Consider the following 24573-nt stretch of genomic DNA (forward strand, 5'->3'; position numbering starts at 1 on the left):
ATTGCCGCTGAGCTATCCTCCCTAGACAAAATAAACATTCTATATGCTGCCTAGCAGCACGCTCCGACCCATCCCCCGTTCCGGAGGACATGCCAAGAGTATGGAGCAAAGGGGACTGTGGACTAAGGGACCAGTGTTACTATGGTGAGTAATTTTTCCGTTTCAGCTGATGGATTTTCGATCTTATTTTGACACTGTTCCAACCGTTCCACTGCTAGCGGAAAGAGGCCCAAAACTCTGGTCTTTGGACATCAATTCAGAGTTGTTTTTTTAATTAAAACCTAGTTTTAAAAGAAAATGCATGGTCTTTTCCTGTAAGGAGCCATTTTCTTGAAGTAGCTTTTGCAATAATGTCTTAGTTTGAGGATGTTCCAAGATTATTTGAGAAGTGGCCTGTCGTATTTATCCATATTCTTATTTTATTTTGCAGTGATCTTACCGTCTCCACGTGTCACAAATCTGCACAGATTGGAACACGCTTGACTTTTGATCATGATGGGAGAATTGTTCAGAAGATGCCTTACCCTCGCCAGCAGGGCACTACTGTCAGTGTGCAGCAGCTCTTCTATACCCTGCCAGTGCGACACCGAGAGTTCCTACGGAACATCAAAAAGGTGATGTTATTAGGGCCTCTTCTTCAGCTACCTTGTGAAGGCACTGTGCTGGCAATTTCCTAAGGCCACTTGGACTGTAGCAAAGCTATTGTTTATTATCTTATATGGCCTTTGTATAGCGCCTAATGCCATTGGTGTGGCCTCAAAGTGCTGTGGGTGAAGGCCCTTGGAGGACCGAAGTCTGAGGTATGAGAATTGGTGAGAGGGACTTTGAATGCGTATGTTCATTTTAGCCAGTACGATGGTAGAGAAGGGGCGACTACGTCCCTGCTAGCGATCCATGGAGATCTGGCTAGTGGATGGGTGCTGTGAAGAGCTGTTGGGAGAGTATGCAAGTCAAGAAGACTGACTATGTCACCAGCTAGACCGAATTTCTTTGTGGGACTTAGTTGCTTTCTAGTGGCAGAGGTGATGTGAGTCCCAGTATTGGACTATTGCACATGTATGCGGAAGGGTGGCCGTGCCCTGGAAGGGTTATGGCTATCTTCCATTGAGATGGAGTTCGATACGTACCAAGTAGTCCTGGCTGATATGTAGTTGCGATGAGTGAATGCAGAACAGATCATGCAGATCGACTGGAATCCTTTCTGTGCATGTTCGGTTTTGTTGTCTCCTCACTTGACTCATTACAAGCCCCCCATCTGGCTGTTTGGGGATGATAGTTCACCCAAGAGGGTGGCTATGTCTGTCAAGATGCAGAAAGGAAGAGCCAGGTCTTGAGAGCCGTCCGGAAGGCGAGGTGATCCTCAAAGCGGTGAATGTTGAGCCTCCTGATCACTTTTACAGCTGCTGTATGAATGCAGCCAGTGCTGTAAATGAAAAAAATAGCCAAACAAAATTACATTTAAAGCAGAATCGACTTGGTGGCGATTACATGTGCCTTCGTTTTCTGTACAGGATTTTCATTTTGAAGCTATGGTTTGGATTAGCAATTAACAATAAATGCTCCTCAAGAAACAATGGCACAGCTTGTACAACTACAGTCCTGTATCTAAAGTAACATATTTGTTATTGATCTCTTCTTCTCAGTTCCTATCAACTTTCTCTCAGAACATGGATTGATAAGGACTGAATGTACTGCCCTTTGTCAAACTTTAGTGCACCATACAAAAATGCCTCAAATTAGTTGATCAACTAACCGATAACATATGTTGAAATGAGGGTGCACTTGTGGAGTATTACTATTTGCCACCGAGAAGCCCTGTCGGTTGTTGTGTATTGAATTATTAATATTTATTGTTCAAGTGTAAAACAAAAAAGAAGAAATAACAAAAACGGCTCCGCCTTTGAGTCATTTAATAATAGTCCCGTTCTGTGATTGTATCTATTTTAATGTGATAGACCCAATCCTTTTACACAGCGCTGCACTGACGCATGACCCTCCCGTGCATTACAGGAAAAACAGTTCTGCAAAAGCAATACTGCTGCCCCCTTAGAGCCGTCTTTCATCGATGTATAATATACGATTCCATCTTGCATCGTATGCTGCAAAGGGAACTCTTGGGAGGGGGCAACAAGGAGCAAAGCTTTCAACTTGATAATCGTCCTTTGGTTTAAGTGCTCAAAAAGCAGCCTTTTTGGAAGAACCCATCCGTGGGACAAAAATATGCTTCACCCCCATGCAGGACTGGTAGGTTGATGCTCTAAAGGGATCCACTCAGGACACTGCATCCAGGCAGGGGAAATGCCTTTGCTCCACCTCTGTCCTAACACAAAGAGTTCCTGTTCGCCCTCTGAAATATGCTATTGAGCTTTGAGGTAAAGCCTAACAGGCAGGAAGGGATGGGTGGTGGTGATGATCAAACAGTAAGTGCTGCCATTTTATTTATTATACTTTTTTCCTGTAGCGCCTTTGCCTAACCTGTGTTGGGAACTACATCTGGAAGTTACTGAATGCATCGCATCACCTGCACATCCTCAGGAATTACGACATATATTTAGAAGTCTGTAGGGCAGTGACAATTTTGACCTAGAGGGCTTGTATGGGACAATCATTTTGGATTTGGATGGTGACTAAGGGAGATGTGTGGAGGACTCGGTTGGACAGGGACTGGGTAGTTTGCTTTGTCCTTACTCCAAGGGGCCTGCCACCAGTTTCTTCAGTCTCTTCCTCTTTATAACTGTTATGTACTAGGCTTGGCTGCTAACCTTGCTCTATATAAACAGATTCTAATATCCCCCATCTTTTTGAACTAGGAGTTTGCCAAAATGGTCCAGGTCCTGCAAGCATATTGTATTATTTCAACCGGAGTCCGGATAAACTGCACCAACCAAATTGGACAAGGGAAGAGAAACCTTGTAGTGTGCTCTAGTGGGAATGCCAGTGCTATGAAGGAAAACATTGGTGCAGTATTTGGGCAAAAACAGGTAATCTTTTCAGTATCTAAACGTGCAACTATCAAGTGATTGTTATAATGTAAAATGTGCTTCACCAATGATTTCAAAGCTTTATCTAAACGAGTTGAAATGAGGTTAAAGCAGAAGACTCTCTTTAAAAAAAAGGAACTGTTTTTATTTTTTGTTAATGTTTTAACTTATTGTGTACAGACTTTCTGTATCAAGTTATTTTGTACTTTTCTGTAAGCATTTTTCTCTGCTTGGCAGTCATTTTTCTGTACTTCTTTTAACCTTTCAAAAGGAAATGGCATCACAGGAGGCTAGGATGCAAAGTCTACAGATACAGTAAAGGGCTGTGTTTTCTTGTACTTTTGAGAAATATGTTTACATATCTGGTAACAATTAACAGTATTTTTCAGGAGTGTATATTTCATTCAAGTTGGCAATGCCAAACCGCTTTCAGGATGTTCAATCTTACTGAACGTGTGTTAATCAAATATCAATGGTACATGTTTATTGTATACCGGGGTTAAAGGTTTTAAGGTGGTGTTTCTTTTCCAATATAAACTTAAGTCTTCACAGACTTTTTAGATTTTGATTAAGAACCTAAAGGTTTCTGGATCTGTTTTTTTTTCAATTGAGCTGTATCATTTAATGTTGTGGTTAAAAAAATGGCCATAGACCATGGTGTGAAAGTATGCCATTTGTATGAAAACTAGGATTTTTGTTGTGCTTCCAAACATGAAATGACTGAACCACAGAAATGTTACCAAGAAATTCACCTTTTCAAACTTACTTTTTTCTTGGATAAAGCTTAGGAGATCTCGAAAAAAAGTTTATGAAAGCACCACCCCAATTGAGTTGTGGTCAGAGGTCACTATGAAACTACTTGCTGTAATGTAATTTACTAGCCCACTCCTGATACTGCTCCTATTAGAGAGACGCTAGTAAAATTGTGTTTGCCCGGTAGGAGCTCGTTTTTACCATGCAGTGGCAAAATGGTAATGGGTGACCCAGCACTGAATGTAGCATGTAATCTATACTCTGCACAATAGATAATATGTTTGCAATGATGCAAGGCTAGTACTGTCGTCAGGTCCTGTCACGCAGAAGTGGCAATCTCCCGGATGCCCCTCTTCAACGTGTAAGCCGACAAAGAATCTTGACACATCCACCTTTCAGCCCAGGGGGAAGAGGACTGAAGTACTTGAAGTGGGTAGGTACAGGGATGTTAGGGTCACCAGAAAGAGAATCCGGGAGATAAATGGGTAGGTTGGGGGAAACGAGGATGGGTAACTGCCTGCTGCTCTGCTTCTTTCTTGCAGCTTTACTCTAATTTTCTGCAAACAAACATAAAACAACACCACTCATGACTTCTGATATTATTCTGCCTTTGGCTCACCAACAATATTCAATTGCACTAGTTATTTGTCAGATTTTTCCTTCACCAAGGTTGCTATTAACAATGCTATATGCTGATTCGTCTCAATATAAAGCCCTTGCCTTGCTCATACCCGTGCTGGCTCTTCTCTTCCAGAAGGTACCACCTATCTTGCTTTAATGATACTCACTACGCAGTACACACACTAATTACGTTTCCAAACGTGAAAGGGCATGTGGTTTAAGATATCACACCTTTTCCCTCATCACACTTTTTCCCTCATCACACATTTTCCTGACTCACAGCTTTAGTCCCTTCGTATTCGTTCTTCAATCAATTTGTTGATTACTTTGGGTTACTCTCGGTTACTCACAAGATCTGTGCCCATAAAATGACTTTGCTATACACATAGATCTCCATACTTTAAATGGCCTGCAACAGGCCCATCAGTTATACGCTCTGCATATGCTTTGTTGCCGGCAGCTCCAATACCTCAGGCAGGACTGTTCAGGATGCTCTGTGCCGTGTGGTACTACGCAGTTCAAACAAAAGCAAAACTTGAATGGGCTTGGCTTTAGACCAGGGTTGTCCAACACCAGGCCTCGAGTACCAGAATCCTGACAGGTTTTCAGGATATCCCTCATTAATATTCAAATGAAACGTGCATACATTAAGAATCATTGTATTCAAATGTATCCCATAAATATTAATGAGGGATATCCTGACAACCCGGCATGGATCCGGCCCGTGAGGCCTCGAGTTGGACAACCCTGCTTTAGACCGTCAGGTTGTCGCTAATGCTGACCCTGACTGTTACGCAATGCAGTGCTTCTCCTCTCCTTGGCATCCTCTCCTTGCCCGTGTTCTTCTACTGGTGCCGCATTCATGCTCCTGCCTGCTCAGTTTTCTAGAATAACGAGCAGAAAAGCGTGGCAACGTCTTCTTTAGGTACTTTGCCCATGCCCAAGATGGACGACACCACAGCGCCATGTCCTTTTGAGTGATACAGTAGGTTTTGATCTTTCTTTCCAGTTCAAAGCCTTTGGTCTCCCCAGGATGTTGCCATATAAGGCACAATCAGTGGTAAATTATGTGTGCTCGGTTGTCCTGCCTCAAGATCTCACTTCTAAACCGTTGCTTGTCAAGTGAACTCTGACATATTCAAGGGATGCAATTGAACATAACATCAAAAAACCAAGATTACAATAAAATGTTGACAAAACAAAATTATTACTAAACAAAGGAACTAAAAAGATAGGTTAATCAAAAAACGCAGAATCAAAATAAAACTAAAGTGGACATAGGTGAGTTTATAACAGGGAATCTCCAGGATCCTACACTGAATGCATAGAGCATACTAAAGTGCAAGATATGAAGGAATAATCACACAGATCATACAACACCAACAGGGATTGTGTATGGTTAATTAGAGCACCAAATATGTGGTTTGAGTAATAGGAAAGAAGGTGTGACGTGATGAATCACGGGATTTTGTTACTTCCCCCGAGAGGGGAGCCTTTCCTTGTGATGCTAGGGAGGTGAGCACACTACGTAATACCCTCCCTAGGGGTAGAGCCAAGTGGGTCCTCACCGGGAGAGACTCCCCCCATGGGGACGAGGACTCCCATTCCGATGAGGAACTCCCTGCCAAACTCATGCAACAACTTAACTTAATAAATCCTGTTGGGAGAAACCAGAAGAAACACTATACATCTGCTATTGTGATGTGCCATATGAGGACAAGAACCTGTCTGGTACTGTGATGAAGAAAACCAATGGAATAACAATGAGCACCAGTTCAACACAGAAGAAGGACTGTGGCATTACACAGGGGAAGCCCCACTGCAACCTCATAAGCATTGAAGGATGAGACCCCAGGGAGAAAGAAGCCTGGGAAGTTCAAAGCTGCGGTGGCAGTGGAACGAGCGAAGCTGAAAAGGCGACACTGCTTCCTACAGGCAAGGAGGAAAGCTTACGCCTAACGGTGCCCGAGCTGCACCAAACAGGAGAACGGCCCTGGGAAGCCAAGCAAGCAAGTCCAGGCTGTGAAGACGAGATGTCCAGACCTGACGAGCTGAGAGAGAACATTGTGGAACGCTCCCCAGGCGGAGAAGCCAAACATGAAGTGACGCTGTGGGGGTGTCCAGGAGAGGAAGAGAATACCAAAATTGCTGTCACAACCCAGGGAGAAGTCTGTGAGACGGACTACCGACTCGGTGAAGCAGTCACATGACCACAAAGGTAACGGGAAGAGTGGGAGACTCAGGGAGGGTGGCGAGTATGATACTCATACGCATCTCTGTAAGACACAAAGTAACCAGGAGAATGAGATTCACTACTAGGCCAACCATACCCATGCCAGTGAGAAACAAACTAACCAGAAGAGTGAGACTCATTACTGGGCATATTATGCACGTCCCAATGGGAGACCAAATACCCAGAAGAATGAGAATCATCACTGGTATTATCATACTCGTCTCAGCCAAAAACAAAGTGATAACAGAATTAAGAACTGTGACCATAAGAAGGTTATTTATAATTCTCAAGATATAAGTTGGACATCCGAGAAAGAGAAACTTTCAAGTATATGCGAGAAAGACGGATTGAAAGAACCTCCAGGAAAAGGAGCACCTGTATAGAGGATCTTGAAAAGCCAGGAGAAGGGGAAGCCAGGGAGTTGAAAAGTCCCCTAAGTGAACTTAACGAACTGTTGAAGTTGATCGCCAAAAACTACCTAAAATTCCTATATTGAGAAGAACTTGCTGAGCAAGCAGTCCCAGGAGAAGGGAGCCATTCCACTGGACTGGACTTTAATTGTTTTGCATTCGTGGTAGGGTCAGAGTAGCTTAGTTTTTGAATGGAGGACAGACTATTATTTGGACTTGATGGTGGGCACCCTAGTTAGTTGGGTTAGGTAGGGAATCCCATAGCTTAGGGAAAGTGAGGCATTTTTCTTACGATTTGAATAAAACCTTGTTGAAGATGGACAAATATAGCCTGTCTCTTTCTGACCCTCCACAAAGGAAACTGGGTAACTGCCCGGGAGCCTGAGATCACTTGCTGGTATAAACCGAAGTACAGCTGCGGAGTCCAAAAGCCGCCTTCTGAAAGCTTTTTTTTACCCACAGTAACAGGCGGCCAAACAGATGCTGCCTCGAGGAGTTTGAACAAAAAAGACTAAAGCCCAGTCACTCCTAGAGCTGCATTAGTGAGGAGGCAAAGGTTACAGGGATTTTTTGGGGGAAGAGGACTGAAAAGCACCATAGGTCTCCTGCTGGGAATTATTAGTGATCTTCAACGTTATGCAGAATCCAAGTGCAATCTTTGAACAGTCAGTCTTTTTAAGCATTTTCTGAACTCACTCTTAATGATCCATTTGAAAGCACTTGTAGTTCATTGTAAAGGCAGTAGAGTGCTCTCCTTCAGCCAATGACTCCATTGTGCACACCACAGCCTGACACTGGAATCCTTTGAAAGTGTGGGTTCCAGCTCTGTAATTTCCCATAGCTCAATACAAGGTATTAAGGGATGGGGGGGAGGAGGAGGAGGAAGAGGAGGAGGAGGAGGAGGAGGAGGACGAGGAAACAAACTTGTGTACGCAGGTGTTTGCGAGAGAAATATTTAGTTCCAGAAATCAAATCAGTTTCACTGTTGTTTTTTTTCCCATTTATCCCACTGACGCACTTTCTCCCATCCCCTATTTTTCCTGACTACTGAGAGACAACTTGTGGGTGCAACCTTTATTGGGGCAGGGTGCGAAATTGCTGGGAGCTGTTTAGCTCCTGCTTCTACCCTAGGAGAGTCTGGTTAGCTCAAACACAGCAGCTCCCAGAAGCTACATTTGGCTCTCCAGGCCAACTAGTGCCTTTCAATCATGCATTGGTGACATTATTTGGATTGTTTGTGACTGTTCATGAAAAACAATTAGGACACATTTAAACATAATGGATCATACATAAATGGACAAAGAGTAAAGTGTACATCTCATATGGAAGTTAGATTTGCGGTGTGCCATGTACTCACTACTGGTCCCTCAGTGGTAGCTCCTGCTTACAGAGTGATGGCTGAAACCCAGGAGCTGGATTTAGCTTGTAGTCCTCAAATGTTAATTTCAAACCCTGTTTGGGTTTAATAAGAGCCAGAAACTGCCTTTGTTGGACCTCCGAGTGACCCTTAGTTACCTTTATCAGACAATTTTGCTGGCTCAGTTGTTCAGCAATTAATCTGTTTTCCTCGTTTAGGCTCTAAGAAGTCTCTCTCTTTTTTCAGCAAGCATGGCATGTTTTACCTTAAGGTGCTTAAAGGGAGGCAAGGATGTATAGGCGTAAAACATAATTTGTGGGCAGCCTGTGAGCCATGCTGAGGCTGCCCGCCCAGCTCATCAACAAAGCACGGGACTCACCACACTCAAGGATGGCCTAGACCACCACGCGTGCGCAATGCCCATGAGCATGGCACTGCTGGGGCTTGTGCACATTGTATAAGGTAAAAGATGTAAGAATGTTTTTTAATCAAAGCTTAACTCTTTCACCTAATTTTGAGACGGACAAGTAGATAGGTTTGTAGCACAAGTAGCGATATATTAAATGATAAGGTTGTGATAAGTGGCTCGCTTTCCCTAACCTAATGAGGATTTCTCTGCCTGTTAAACTAGAGGAAAACACTCTAAATAAACAGTTTCTATCCCTCACACTCATAAATGCAACATAAATAATATAGGTATCATATGGCTGTTTCAACTTACACTGACCTTTTTCATTCCACCATTCTGGTGGCCTGGTGCCTTTACCAGTCTTCGGCCATATTCCGGATTGTTACTCCTCTGCCTACGTTCTCAGCTACTGGAAGTCTGCACTCAGCTACGGGGAATCTGCATTCAACCACTGGGAATTTGCATTCTGGCTTGCCTGCTACAGTTTCTGGTGAATCTCCCATCCATCATCTCTCTAGGGTTTTTTTTATGCCTCTTGGCTTTTTCCCCATTTACTCCGTTGTTCCCGGAAACAAAGTCCCTGCCCTGCTTATCTCTACAGTCAAGGTGGCTTCCTTTCGTAGCAGACCATATCTCCTAAAAAAATAAATTAAAAAAAAACAAAAAAAAAAAAAGAGACCCCCACACGAAGAAAGGAAAAGGAGCCCTCACCAGAGCCAAGTACATCAGGTGAGGAGGAGGGGGACTTCCAAACAGATTCAAGTACTTCAAAAGGAGGGGACCTTGATAGTCCTGGAATGACTTTAGGCAGCATTCCATATCCTCCTTTGAGCAGCCATGTCGCTTTCCGCTGTGTTTGTCGCATCCTGAGTGTCGTCCTCTTCGCCGCGTGCCTGTACCGCTCTGGGGGGGTTTGCTTGGGTGTGGAATGTACTTGTAGCTTCTTTGCCGCTTTCTTTCCTTTAGTGCCATGCATTTACTGCTTCTAGTGCGGGGCCGGCGTGACATGATTCCCTTCCCTGGCTACACCTCAATTAAGGGACACCGATGTGGGCCTTTCATCTGCTTGTAGAAGCCCCCTCTGTGGAGTCAGCTGTGTTTGTGCCCTGAGCATACGTCTCTGCCCCCCTCTGTGGTGGCCGTCTGGATGTTGCGCTCCATCCCTTACCACTGGTCGGATTAGCCGGTTCGCCGTGCTGGGGGGTTATGTGGGCCCTATGGCGAGGGTATGCTCTTCCTTCTGACGCTGGTCCCCCACTGCTGGCAGGCGGCTGGGCGTCTTTCCCTGCCCCAGTCCGTAGCAGCCTGTTGGTTGTTGCCCTTCCTCACCTGATATGGGGATCATTTGGCTGTGTTGGGGTATGGTGCACGCCCCATGGTGGTGCTTTCACTGTTGAGACGTGTGGGGGGAAGGGGATAGTTCCTCTGTCTTTTCCTGCTGATCGTATTACTTTTTGAGGTGTGTTGGGGAAGAGGATGGTTCCTCTTCTTTCCTCTGGTGTACTTATTGTATCCCTCCATGGGCCGGTAGTTGCAGCCAGCTTAGATGTAGCTGCCAGTTTGCCTGTGTTCTATGAGTGATCCGGGTCCCTCCAGCTGGCTGCTCCTAGCTACAGTTGGTGCCCAGCACTGTCCTGGGTCTCTGCTGCGGACGATGAGGCGACCTTGTTGAAAGCCACACCACGGGAAGCTCCGTCCCTCCCGGGTGGCACCGCGGGATGCTCTGTCCCTCCCGGGTGCTGTTCTGAATGTCCCCATTAGGTTCTTACCTGGGGGGGAGGGGCAGGTTGGTGCCATGCGGGTTGTCTTGATTTTTGGGGGATCAGCCGTGATGGGTGCGCCATGCTGTGAGCTTGCGACTGCTAGAATGCAGTAGGGCCGGCCCAGCACTTGTCCCGCTGGGGACGGGTGATGTGTGCACCCACCTTACACCGCGATCCGCCCCTCCCAGAGCATCAATTTTCTTCCTGAATGCATCTGCAGGGTTCGTTTGTGCACTGTCCTTCTTGGGGGGGGGCCCCCGTCGCCAAGGGATTTGTGCTTTTACCGGTCGGGGGCAGAGCTCACACGCTGCGACTCTACACTACCGCGGCCATCACTGGTAGCACATTTCTGACATAGGCCATAATCATCCAGAAGATTGTGGTTCTGCGCTCTGTGATGCTCCTGGTACATCCTCTTTAAATGGCTTCCCAGTTGCCATGACTGCACCATATCTGGAAGTTGCAGATGTGATTTTTCCTTCAAGCATAAAATGTGGGCCCAAAGAGATGGCCCCAGTGAAACTGGATCTTTTTCTTTTGGATGCAAGATGTAACTTCTTTCTAATCTAACCAGTTTCCTAGAGCAGCCTGGGGAGGCCATGAAACAGATATTTTTGTCCCTTCAAAAAACCACTTCCAGTTCTTCATGTAGCTTAGCCATTACTCCCTCTATTGGCTGATAATAAACTCCTGCAAAGACAGTGCATTTGAAGCTATGATGCTGCAATTTGACCATTCTGTATGGCCAGGGCCTCTACTGTCAACCCTATCTCCTCATGGCACCCATGAAGAACATGAAGTAGAGCAACATCAAGGACCACTTCATCTCTCAAATGTCTAATTGGAACCCAAATCCAGATAGTGCGGGCACGGTACAGTGGTATTTTTGTAAACTTGTTGTGTTCCTTGCTCAGAAGTAAACCTCCATTTTGGCTCTTAAGTCATTTCAGACTGTCCATAGTGGCTCAGATTGTTTTCCAGCTACTTTCTGCTGCCAGAATGTAAATTTAAGAATTTAGTTAAAATATCTGAAAGCATGGGAATGCCCAGCAAGCTAAATCATGGTGCTTCTATTCAGCACTGGACAGAGCAATAATCCTGTAATTTGTATACATTATTTTATGGGCCCTGCACAAATGTCCAATATTTATTGAACAAAAAAAGAACCGTTACAGAATATAGATGGTATCTGTAGAGGAGGCTGAATTCCCACCCATCTCCTAAATAAATATCAAAGTCGGAAGACTGATCTGCTTCAATAAATTATATCATAGATTTCTTCAACAAATAATTATATTACATTATTGTCTATGAAGCACTAAAGTCCAATAAAAACTAATGTGTACCTCCTAATTAAGCTATCCTCTGACAACACAGTGTGACATTGCAGAGTAATCTGCCTCTCACTGTCTCATTACAGCCTATTGCCCAGTCTCCTTTCTCCCTGTGGTTTTTTGTGAGGTTATCCTGCAGACCCAAGCCTAGAATCTTGAGCCTACCATCAGCAGACAGTGTTTTGTTCTAGCCACAGGGACAGGGAACAGCATAGAGTCTGTCACTTCAGAGTATAATTTTAACATACACTGCAAAGATTGGAAGGGTTTTTCCGAATCTTGTTGACATCGAGAAGACGGATGAGAGTCGGTGTTAACAGGGGACTGTTTTTAAGCTGTTTTTACAACCAGGAATGTTTTAAAGACTGCAAGAATGTACTCAGAAGCTATATGTTTGCTATTGTGCTGGACGTAAAAGTGCCATTGCTTGAATCTCAGGTTGAAGTGGCTTCTCTTCCCTGGGTGATGTCCTGTACTCACAAGCTACTTTCATCTCCTACTTATCAAATCTTTATTACAACCTCTTTACAATGATATGTGGTTTTTGGGGGCAGCTAGACGTGAAGTACTTGGTTTACAATAAGTTATGCAATCTACTCTATGGTACGGCGATAAAAATGTATAATGCTGCCTCTGACCATCAGCCATGTCCCTGGTAGTTGGTGATCCAGATTTTTGTGGCTGTAAAATGGCACTTTTTGCAAAAGTATTAGCTCAAATGTTTTTGCAAATTATTTGCTGTGGGTAAGGGGCTTGATGCTGTCAGGGGGCACCCGGGACCCTTCTGGACCTGGGACAAGGGGGCTAATAGGGCGTAAACCAGGACCAGCCCTGTCCCAGAGGCAGGGAAAGGGAGTTAGGGGGAGCAAGGGGGCACTGTCCTTAATCCACCCTCTCATGTGCCATCTGCCACCCAATACCTTCAAGTACTGTGTATGGCCAGGGTTCTCCGTTTTCTTTTTTAGAACTACAAGACCCAGAGTGCACTGCAGTGGTGTCAAAATTACCAAACAAATGGGAAACCAGAAATGCTGCAACAAGCACTGACCGTGAACCATCACCGGAGGCAGACATCGTCCAGCACACCAGAGAAGCAGACCATGCACTGCAGTGAAAGAAAAACTAACTACTAGTCCTGCAACACATCAGAGAAACAGCAGAGAAACATTCAGAGACTGCAGACAAAACTGTCCTGGAAAAAGGGGAGGAACTTCAAGGGTATGTTAAAGCTTTCCCCCTGTGTAACCCAGCCCTTGGGGAGAAGACAGGTATGGATTGGCCCACATAGTCAGGTAAGGGCTGAACCAATGGAAAGAGGTGGGGGGGGGGAGTCTGAACCAGGAAGAGCACAGTATATAAGGGGAGTGAATGGAAGACAGAGCGGCAGGTGTTTGTGTGAGGTCAGGAGGAAGGAAGGTGGACCGGGAGAACTGAGGTACGATGGACGGTGCGCTGTGGAGCTGGTGTTAGAATTTGTGCAGAGTACAGGTGAGGTATTGATAGTGAGAGAGAGTTGTACCAGTTTGTGTGAGTGAAGCCGTGAATGAGAGTTAGTAGAGAGGGAGACAGAAATAGGGGAGTGAGGTTAGATGGTAGAGTGAGAGGGAGTGTATGTTGGGAGAGAGTAAGGATAGTTGAGGGGGGTGCACCAGTGGAATGCGAAGTTAAGGGTGTAGGAGAGAAGTGAGGGGGTGAGAATAGTGAGAGTATTATAGCAGGTCGTGAGAGAGCGGTCACTAGAGAAGGGTGAGCAGGACATCATGTTACTGGGAGAGTCAGCAGGGTGCCATATCCCTTAGCAGCAATGTGAGGCGAGGTGAGAATAGCGTATTAAGGAGGGTTGAGGGGAGCAGAGGGAGGAGATAGAGTGCGAGTGCAGAGTATATAGGAGAAACAGGAGAGACGAATGAAAGTTGAGAAGGGGAGAGGGGAGGAGAGAGAGGGCTATTGGAGTAGGGGGAGGGCAGAGGAGGAGTAAGATAAGTGAAATGAGAGGGAGGAAGGGAGTGAATGAGTGAGAGAACGGACGAGAGTGTCTGTTATGTACACAACAAAAAATGTATTACTGTTGAGAAGGTCTAGAGTGTTCGGATAGGGAATCCGTAGAAGCCCCCCGGAGGGAGCCAGGCAGATAAGACTTTGGTTGGCCTGTGTACAGTACATTTGCACATATAAATTGAGAATGTTAATGTGGGCAGGCCGGAGGAGGGTCCAGTGGATAGTTTTATGCTTCCATTGGATGAGTCTGTTGCAATGTTTTGGTTAGAGTGTCACTTGACAGCACCTCAGTAGAAGATCCCTTTAAGGCAAAGTGTTTGCAAATGTTCCATTCTTTGGTGGGCTGATATTTTTGACAGTTGTCAGATTGCAATGTCTGATTCTGGATGAGGGAACAAGAGACAGAAAGGAAACAAATGTAGCATGCCTAGTGGGTACCTACTGGACGATGATTGAGAAAGATTCCCACGGAGCGCATAGAATAGGAGTTACATAGATGACAGCGGCCATCAGGGTTGGACTTTTAAATGTGATGGTAAAATCTGCTTCCAGTTATTTGCTTTAAGATTATTGAAAGACTGTTTCTGCTGATCATTTTCGGCATCTAGTTCAGTCTTTAGTCTTATCAAGGATTGACTTTGGCAGTTCAATTTTAATTGGTATTCCGCAAACATCTACTTCTCCACTGAAAGCTGATTTTCATGCAGCTGCTTGTCTGGATTTCAGAGCGCGAAGGTGTGATCATATTACTCCTATTTTGCTGTTCCTTCATTGGTTGCCTTTGAAAGCTAGGATCATTTTTAAATTGCTATGTATAGTTTAAAAAGAAACCCATTTTCATACTCCTGTTTATCTGGCTGATAAATTGAAAATATCTGGAGTGTCTGGAGGCCTTTGCAGCCAGGTCTTGCTACTCTTAGAAGTACCTACGTTCAAGCGTGAAACTCGTGCAAAAAGATCCTTTTCAGGAGCTGCTCCTTTGTTCTTTTTGGAATTTGTTTCTGGGAAAAGCTTTCTGAGCAAACTACGTGTTAGAGGTGGGAACCTTGGAGCAGTTTGTGGAGATCAACAGACGATGCTGGGTACATTTTATTTTACTTTGTTTATTAGTATAATATAGCCGGATAGGCTTTTTATACATACATACAACAGAAACATTTAAAAACTAGACTTATTCTGGTTTTCCATGAAATAAGTTGAAAGAACACAGAGGAGATGCAAAGCAATCAATTGCTGCTATCACCAATAAAAAAGAATACAAATAAAAACACAAACTTTTATAAAAATAAGAATAAAAATGCAACCTCCACTAAAGGAACCCTAAGACACATAATACAGACATATCTAGTAAAAAAAAAGACATTGCATTCATATACCAAACTCAAGGCTAACGTATTGCCTTCAATATTTCCACAATCGTACACTCCCAAGTTTAGTCAAATTATATATTAAGGATAGATTGTCCCCGTCCAGGTAGCGGCTCTACAGAGAGCCAGAGGAACAATTCTCCATGTCAACTGCAGATGCGGAACAGGCACTGCCCCGTAAAGCTGCCAAGGCCTCACACTCTATGATCAAATGTTTAAAGGACTTCAGGGCCGTAGTTCCACAGCGTCTACATTATTGTTGCATTAAAGGGCAGTCTCTGTTATTTAAAAATACTGCACTAGTCCCCACCAGTTTGAACTTAATCCGGATATATGATGTGATGACCTGAATGCAGGGGTATGCTGCAAGATATGTATCACTCATGTTAAACAACCAGTGAAACATACACTCCTGTTGAGGCCTTACCAGCTAAACTGGTCAACTTCTGTTCAGGTTCCACATCGAAGATAGCCCACTTGCATGAAGGACTACGTTTCGAATGGCGTGTTAAAGCAACAGTGCACCCAATGTTTAGCAATCAAGAGCAGATATCATGATCTAAATTAACAAAAGGAATCTTCCTACACCATAACACATACAAATGTACCAACTCATTGTTGGTATGAGGTAATATGTCCTCTGAAAATTGTGCTACTTTTAAACATAAGTTTCTTTGGGCCTCCTTCAAAGCGCTATGTATGCAGTTTAAGCAGGCTTCAAGTAAAACATACTTGATCAGAGTAGATGTGGGCAGACTAAGTCATGATTTTAGGGACCTACTTTCTATCCGACACAATTTCCCAGGGAGTCTGTCAGTCCAGATTTCAGCACTGTACAGAAAAACAGGTCTAATTTTAATCGTCTATAAATGTATCAAGCAGTTTAAAGAATAGCCTGCATAATTCCTCGCAAACTTCAAGCTGGCAACGATTTGTTTAGCTTGGCCCTGGATACGTTCTAAATGCATATCCAAATTAGATGACAAAGCAGGGTCAAGCCTAAGTAATCATAAGAATGTACTTGGTCTACCGGTATTAGGCCCAACTTAACCGAAAGGCGTTGGCTCTGTGTTGATTTCTTCTGGCAAAATACCATCAATTTTGTTTTGCCAATATTAATCGTTAGACTGTTTTTGCACAACACCAATTAAGAGCTTCCAGAGCACACTTCAGACTGTAAGAAACCTGAAGGTGTCTCACCCGCTAGTCCCCGGGGATCTGTCATCCAGGTGGCCAGAACACAGCCATCGCTTTTGGATCCAGTTCCTGGGGGTGGACCAGTGCGGGAGGATCACCTGGGTGAGGGGTCTTCGGGCGTGGAAGTGGGACACCGGATGGCGAGACACGGTATCCCCTTCCCTGTAACACCTTTACCCCATCCTACCAGGTAGTATACTTAGGAACTCAATTCACCCCCCCCTCCCCTTTTCCAAAACAAACACTTTCTCACGGACAGCACACTGTGAGAGAAAACGCCCGATCCGTATACCTGATGTGTCCCAATACAATGGTCAGGTAGGGTCAGGCAATTACTGATCATTACACATACCTGACTTCCATCACACTTTCCCGCATGGATAAGCACACTCTGAGCAAGGCAAAGCACAAGAGGAAGCAGCAGTTCCAAGATGGCAGTTTAATACAAGGCGAAAGACGGTAAGACCGAAGAGGATTGCAAGGAGGGAAGTGTCCTTGACCTTTTCAACATAAGACCAGTACTTTCATGAACCTTCAAGAATAGGAAGCGTAAGACCAGGAATCAAGGCTGAAGAATACTGCATTGTGTGTCGGAGGTACCCGAGACCAGGGGTGTTGCTAGGTCTGGAAAAGATCAGGGACTACACTAATGTCGGGATTGTCGGGACTCTGGGCTAGCTAGCCTTTTGGTTGTTGACACTGAGATTCTATCCGGGGCTACAATGAAAAGACCCGGGGCTATAGCCCCCTAAGCCCCCCCTAGCAATGCCTCTGCCCGGGACTCTCTTGCGTTGATAGTCAAGGCGGTGAGAATCGTTTGCCACCGTGGCACTGTCCTTGGCCCCTACAACAAAGTAGCACTAGTAAAGTCAGCACAGTCGGTGAGTTGATGAGACTCATACAGACCGGTCTGTGTTGAAACCAAGGTTGCAAGCGGCAACATTGATAGTGAAAACTAAAGAGAACAGTTTATGTAGCGTATCTGGCAAGCGACATGAATATAATTAAAACAGCAAAGGAGTGACTGAACTTTGAAGCCAAGAAACGATACCATAGACAGTGGTCCGGCACCACATCGGTGCTCATTTGAAAATCTCTGTTAGGTATCCAACTGAATGGTGGCAAATGTTTAAAGGACAGGAATTGTGAAATCGATGTGGTCCTGCAATGGGTCAAGTCAAACCCTGTGCACATTTGAAAGTCTTCAATATTTGATGCTAATTGAAATTGGTCCGAGCCTGGCCGAGGGAGACTAATTGTGTTAAAAGGGATCTTAGCCCGGCTGAGGGAAATCCGGGATGAACCGTGAGTCACCCGAGAAAGAATACCGTACGATCATTGTGAAAGAGGATCTGAGCCCGAATGAGGGGGATCCAAGGTGATGAACATTGTGTTAAAGGGATCTGAGGGTGCCCTCACTTCTTTCACCAATATATCCTCCTTCCAGGTAGCCAGGGAAAGGTCACTTTCGTATCCTGACCCTGGGTGTGGATATACGAGGGAGCATCACCTGGGTGGAGGAGACTTGGGAAGTGGGGATGAGACGCCCTTGGGTGAGACACGTTATCCCCCATTTCCCTTTGTCCTCCAGGCTTTTATAGGGTATTGTTTATCTCTTCCCTATTTTTCTAGAACTCACTCTCCCCATACACACCAGTCCGGTACTGAGACGAGGAAGAAGCAACCCAGAGTCATAGATCTTCTCTTTAGACATACACAAACACCACTCTGGTACTGGGACGAGGAAAAGGGATACCGAGTACCCAGACCGTTATGCAGTAAAGGAACATTGCCTGCACCTGGGGCCCGGGAGGCGGTATATATGGCTTGCTTCAGGTGAGGCTAATGAGATTGCCTGGAAGTTAGCCAGAGAGATTGCCTGTGGGATGCTTACAGGAGAAGCTAGAGGTGAGACCAGAGAGACGCGTGCCCGAAGCGCCCAGGAGCTGCAGAGTCATTGCAGGAGATTGTGGCAGGAACAGCCGAAAGGTCTCTGATAATGGAACTGGTCTGCAGACTTCATGGAGTTGGAGGGACTTCTTCTCCGTACAACCGAGGCGGCAGAGATCCTGGAACAGGGGGGTGCCGAGCCAGGAACAGCGGCAGCCACAGAAAGCCTGCCGACATTGAGAGCAGTACCCGGAGACAGCGTACCCGGTGAGTCAAAGGAACCTGAAAAACTCTGGAATGCTGTGGGTGAACTAGGTGGTTTCTGCAGGCTAAGTCGCTCGCGAGTCAGCGAACTGCCGTTTAGGCAGTGTGCATGCCGGTCCAGTTTGAAGTAAAGACTTTTGACATTACAATAATGTGAAGGCTGAGAAAACTGAATAAAAGGCTTTTGTTATGAATACCAAATTGTGAACAAAATGAGATTGATAGGGCCAAAGAAAATAGAAGTTTTGAACTTGTGCTGTGAGCTGGGTGCAAATTCCCAGCGGGAGAGTAAACTGGGAATTTGATGATAATTGAGTCAACGTGACTGAATGGAATGAAATGAAACATTGTGTTTTTGAATACCGAACTGAAAGAAAGCAAGTATGTTTCAATACCAATTGGATTGAAAGCATTTGGTGATATTCCCTAATACAAAGGAACTGTGAATACAAGAAAAACAAGCATTGCGATAAGAATATAAAGAACTGTGTAAACTGAAAGAATAAGCCGTACCAAAAGCTTTGAGAACATTTGTTTGTTTGTTTGTTTATTCACTTGTTAAGCGCACCAGACTCGTAAGTAAAAGGGCGCAGTGACAAGGAAGTGCAAGGCTTACATGGTTACGTATACACAGGTTACAGAATTTACATATATCAAGATGAACAATATGCATGATTACAGGATATATACAATATGAACAATAGGACTAAAGCAGGGTACATGCACTAAGGATATAAAGCTTTTGTGGTTGCATATGCATAGGCTGCCGTATTTACATAAAGAGAGAATATAGCAGGATATGCTGTTTCTTAAATGCGGGATAGTGTCATCAGGGGAGAGGGTGATGGGAGCTAAGGGTTAGTGGCAGTGATGTGTTTTATTAGGTTTTTCCTGAAGAGTGGATATGGTAGGTCAACTCTCAACTCCTGGGGCAGTGAATTCCAGCTTTTGGCTGCCTTAACAGTGAAGCCATTACCCCCAATGGTAGTAAGTTTGTATTTGGGGATATTTAGGCAATTGGTGTTCCCACTTCTAGTGGGTCTGAGAGAAGTTCTTCTCTGAAGTTTGTCAATAAGGTAACTAGGGGCCGCATTTTTTCAAGGCTTTGTGAGTCAGAAAGTATAACAAGTGAATGGTGGCAAAACAAGTATTGAGAAATCTCCAAAAGGATAAATCCAATACCACTGGGAAGCTGAAACAGTGGCAGTGTAACTGTGAAGAAGAAGCAGGTAAGGTGTGTCAGTTGCGTGACCTGAAATGGGTGGACCGTGTGGTCTGACAACTGCGCCTAGACCGAATACACCCACCTAAAGGAAAAGCCACTTAACTCGCCCATAAGCTTGTGTTTGATTGTGAATGAGAACTTGGGTGATCTGAAATTAAAAAACTGAACTTTGTAATATTGGTGAAATTGATGAAAGACAACTCCGCAAGAAAGCTGGGAAGTGTCGCAAGGAATTGTGTTGTTTTGGGACATCTAGAGACTTGAAAGCTTGGGAAAGGGACGCCCTCTTTTCCAACCGAGAGCTGGAAGAAGCTCTGAACTTTTATTTTAACACTTCTCATTTTGATGCTGACATTCCTACACATTATATTCAAGTAGTTGTGAGGGCAAGTATAGGTTTTGGACTTCCTGACACAGACTATCATTAGTTTCAGTTGGGAAGGGAAATCCCACCTTAGCATAGAGCAGGTTAGGCCTTTTTCCACCCTTCATTTTATTTAATTGAAAGTTTGTGATCCAAGCTTTACTCATTTGTCTGTGTCTACTTCCTGATGCCTTCACAATTCCCATACTGCCATGGTGAGATCAACCTCAAATCAAATACATCAACTGAGGGTTTTCCAATAGAATTATCCAGAAAATTCTCGATCTTTCTTGCCCGCATTAGCAATGCACAAGGTAGAATCGCCCTTATCACAAACTAAATCTCAGAACAACCTGCAATTGTTAACTAAAACAGCACAAGTAAGCAAATTCCAACAGTCAAACATTGTTTTTTCTGGTACCCTTGTAACCATTGGCAATATTTTTGCTTGCGTATTTTCAAAGAGGTAGCAAGCATTGTGCTGTCTGTATTTGATGCATTTATCAAACTTAGATCGCTACAGAGAGCTCATTTAGCGTCTCAGATGTTTTGATCAAACTGGCCCCTATGCAATTCAGAGTTTTGACATGGAGTAAAGTATTTTAATCGTATGGATCCCAGTATCTTGGCTAGGATAGAACTAAACTTTGCCATAATGAAATCACAAGACAGATCAAAATGTAAGCTTCCCACAATTACATCAGAGATCGTAGAGCAGCCCCTAGCACTAAGGCGCTGTATAGAGTGATTAGCTATACTAAAGTTAGTTGGGGTCCATGAGATTCTATTCATCCCCTTCTTTAAATATAAGCATTAACCATGATCTGTAAGCGGAGAGAGGATAGATAAATTGAGACAAACTAATAAGGGATAGTGGTCATTTTCGTCTCTCAGGAGTATCTGTATGTCGGCATCTTCCTCTATAATGGCCGGCGGGATGAATATAGAATCAATGATTGTAGCTGATCTAGACATCACTCTAGTGTAATTTCCTGGGTAATCTGAGTTACATCTACCGTTGAGCATATACAGAACATGCATGTTCAATAGCATAGCCCAGTCAGTATCTTTTTTTTATCAGACTTTGTCTGTTTTAGCTCTGCTAAGGGAGCAGCACCAGTGTCATGACAATCTTCTGGAATTTTAGAATTAAAGTACAGAATATTTGGAGCCGGGGGGGGGTCGTAGACAACTTCATAAGAACTCGCCTCAGAAGCCCATTCTCTCCAGAATTCCAAGTGACAATGCCTGCAAGCACCTAATCAGGAGCACCAATACATTTTAAATGATTGTTTAACGATACCTCCTTCCTACCATTACTGTCGGTTTGCTTTGCGGGATAGATGGCTGATCGCAGGAGGGTAGAGCCCAATACCCCTTGCCTAAAGGAGTTAGGGTGATTTTCCGCAGTAGATGTTTTAATGTCACAAGCATACCCTAGCCTATAGAAGACCACCTCACAGGCCTTGATGAAGTCCATTGTTGCATCACTAAAAAAGTGAACAAAAATGGTACCCAAATCGATGTCTTCCGGAATTCCAACTAATTTAATATCACGTGTAGTGATGACTCTCAGTTGAGTTATGTGATTACAAAGTTCGATAAAAGTAGATTCAAAGTGAGGGTATTGGGCCCATGGAAAAGGCTTTGGGTCTCCTCACGAGTCTGGCGATATCCCGCCAGTAATTACGCCAGGATAGCTCCAGTGCAAATAGCACCGGATAACGAGTAGCGGTTGGGCTGTTATTGCCTATTCCCCATTCAGTCCATTGGGTAATAGTGCCGAAAATGAGCGGAAAGCATGAACACTCCAAACTTTCCGCCCATCTCATAAAAGGGCCAGCCCTCAAATCTGGTGGTAATAACATTATTGTCATGATCACTGCTTCCAAGGAGCCAGGATCAGCCCAACGTCCTTGGAAGCAGGCCCCTAACCCTGATCCTAGGCACCAGCCGGTCCCCACAGGGACCTTTTGGACCTTGTCCTGGCGCCGGTGGCACCAGGCTCATCAGAAGCCTCGGTCCCGGCACTGGAAGCGCCGGGCTCATCATTGGTGTGAAGATGCTTGGGTGGACTTACCTGCGGCAGACCATGCTGCTGACTTGCCAGACTCTTAAAAGTCCTCGGTGAACTGGGACTACTTTTCTTACCTGGGTGGGGCAGCACCACTCCACTGGAACTCTTCTGGAAGCAGGAACTCTTTTCTTACCTAGGCGGGGCCGTGGAAGGAGACGCCTCATCACTCCAAGGCTATTTAAACCACACCCGATTGATGAAACGTGCTTCGCGTTATTCTGCATCAGCAGCAGAACGCTCACCGAGTCTGCTCCAGCTTTTCTTCTTTAGATCCTGAACCTGCAAGAATTATACTCACCATTCCGGTACCCGAGCAACATCAGCACCTGCAAAAGATCAGAAACAACAGGTTAGCAGAACGAACTTTCACACAGTGTTTGCTTACCTGATCCATCGGCGGCGGCCGTGTCTCACGCTGCACCTTCGCCTGCAAAGACAAACAGCACTATTTTACTTACCGGCACGCTGTGCATTCCGGATTCTTCACGCTGCATCTGCACAAAGACAAACAGCATTATTTTACTTACTGGCACGCCGTGCATTCCGGATTCTTCACGCTGCATCTGCACAAAGATAAACAGCATTATTCTACTTGCCGGCACGCTGTGCATTCCGGATTCTTCACGCTGCATCTTCACCTGCATAGACAACAGCACTCACCGGCACGTGGCGGATTCCGGATTTCTTCTTTCTGCATCGTCGCCTGCAAAGACAAAGAAAGAGACAGTAAGAGCGCTTGCCATACTTACTCAATTCCAGGCGCTTCACTGCCACGCATAAAAGACTATAAAGACTAAAGGTGTCCAGAAACTTACCGGTCGTGCAGACAACGACGGTACTCATCCTCTGAAGTCAAGAGGCTAACGTTTCACCAGTGAAGGAACTGGCAACGGCACCCTGCACTAGACGCAGATGGAGAGCCCAGCATTCACCTATCTAAGGTGAGCAAGTTGACCTGGGAGGGGGGTTCAACAGACAAGCTGGGAGGAGAGAGATAGGGACATTCAACAACCCAGACCTTTAATCCCCATATTATTTCACCTGCAGAAACCTCACCCTTCGAGTTCGACACACAGTGCGGAGAGGTTCGACCCCAGAAGCCAACCGAATCCTGCACATCACGTTTCGTGTTACGGACACCTTCCTGCCAAGACCCGCGCCTCCGTGGGAATCAGGTGAGCGTTACAGAACGCGAAGCCCACCACTAAACTCCTACCCAGGCGCAATGGAAAATTCAGATACCGATCAACTAGCCCAGTTGCTTGGGGAATTAAGAGCAGAAGTACATGCAGCTCGCCAGGAAACGAGCTCTCTAAGAAGAGAACTGATAATTTCTAAGGAGCGAACAGAGGACCTTGCTAGGCAGTTGTTACAAACTCAGGCAGGACAGACACCTTTGCCCGTTCCAGGAGGGAGTTATCCTTCTGCATCAGCTTCAAATCCAGTGCAAATCAATCTGCCCGGTAATGTGCCCTTGGCTCCGCCCGAACGCTTTGCTGGTGATCCAAAGAAATTCGCAGTGTTCATCAACCAGTGCCGCCTGCATTTTTTATGTCGACCAGCTGCATTCCCAACGGACCAGGCCAAGGTAGCTTTCGTGCTTTCTTATCTCAGTGGCAGTGCTGCAGATTGGTCGATCCCTTTAGTCACCCAGGATGATCCGGTTTTACACGATTTTCAAGCCTTCCAGTCCAGCATGGAGAAACTGTTCGCAAGACATGCACAAGGGCAGGCCTTGGACAATGAACTTCTCTCATTACGACAGGGTAACCAAGACCTCTTGGCTTATATAGCCTCTTTCAATAGACTCATTGTGGAAACACAATGGCCCGAGGACAAGAGAATAACGCTTTTCTACAGAGGCCTGCGTGGAGAGCTCAAGGATGTGCTAGCGCAGGTTGTGAATCCTCCACAAGAATGTTCAGACTATATTGACTTAGTTGTCCAACTAGACCATAGACTACAGAACAGGAAGGCAGATCGTTCCAGATTTGATACCCGAGTGTTTTCCAAACCACAGACCTCGAATAAGGGAGCTGACACTGTGGAACCCATGCAAATAGGGGGCATGAGAGGACCTTTAACCCAGAAAGAGCGGGAAAGAAGAAGGCAGCTGCAATTATGCCTCTATTGCGGTAATTCAGGACACTTTCTTCGGGACTGTCCCGTGAAACCAGCTAAGAAGACTGTAGGAGCCGCTGATACCTGTACCACAAGTTCTGAGCAGGGAAACAACCTCGCCCGACAAGAGTAGAGGTCCTCTTGCTGAGCTTTAAGATCTGTCCCGTGACCTCGCATTTCGTGATACCCATGGTCCTCATTAGTCCTGA

General features: G+C 45.1%; 1 protein-coding gene across 2 annotated transcripts in view; it reads left to right on the forward strand.

The window, feature by feature from the left end:
* The window catches only part of PMS2 (PMS1 homolog 2, mismatch repair system component), a 504643-nt gene that overhangs the window by 241976 nt on the left and 238094 nt on the right, over positions 1-24573 (forward strand). For both annotated transcript variants that reach the window (XM_069645634.1, XM_069645635.1), the window contains exons 5-6: positions 431-614; positions 2811-2981. In XM_069645634.1, the coding sequence (XP_069501735.1) occupies positions 431-614; positions 2811-2981 (355 nt within the window). The remainder of the gene's footprint in view (positions 1-430; positions 615-2810; positions 2982-24573) is intronic.

Source organism: Ambystoma mexicanum, chromosome 2p, assembly GCF_040938575.1.
Source record: "Ambystoma mexicanum isolate Mex_15411 chromosome 2p, UKY_AmexF1_1, whole genome shotgun sequence".
Lineage (NCBI taxonomy): Eukaryota > Metazoa > Chordata > Amphibia > Caudata > Ambystomatidae > Ambystoma > Ambystoma mexicanum.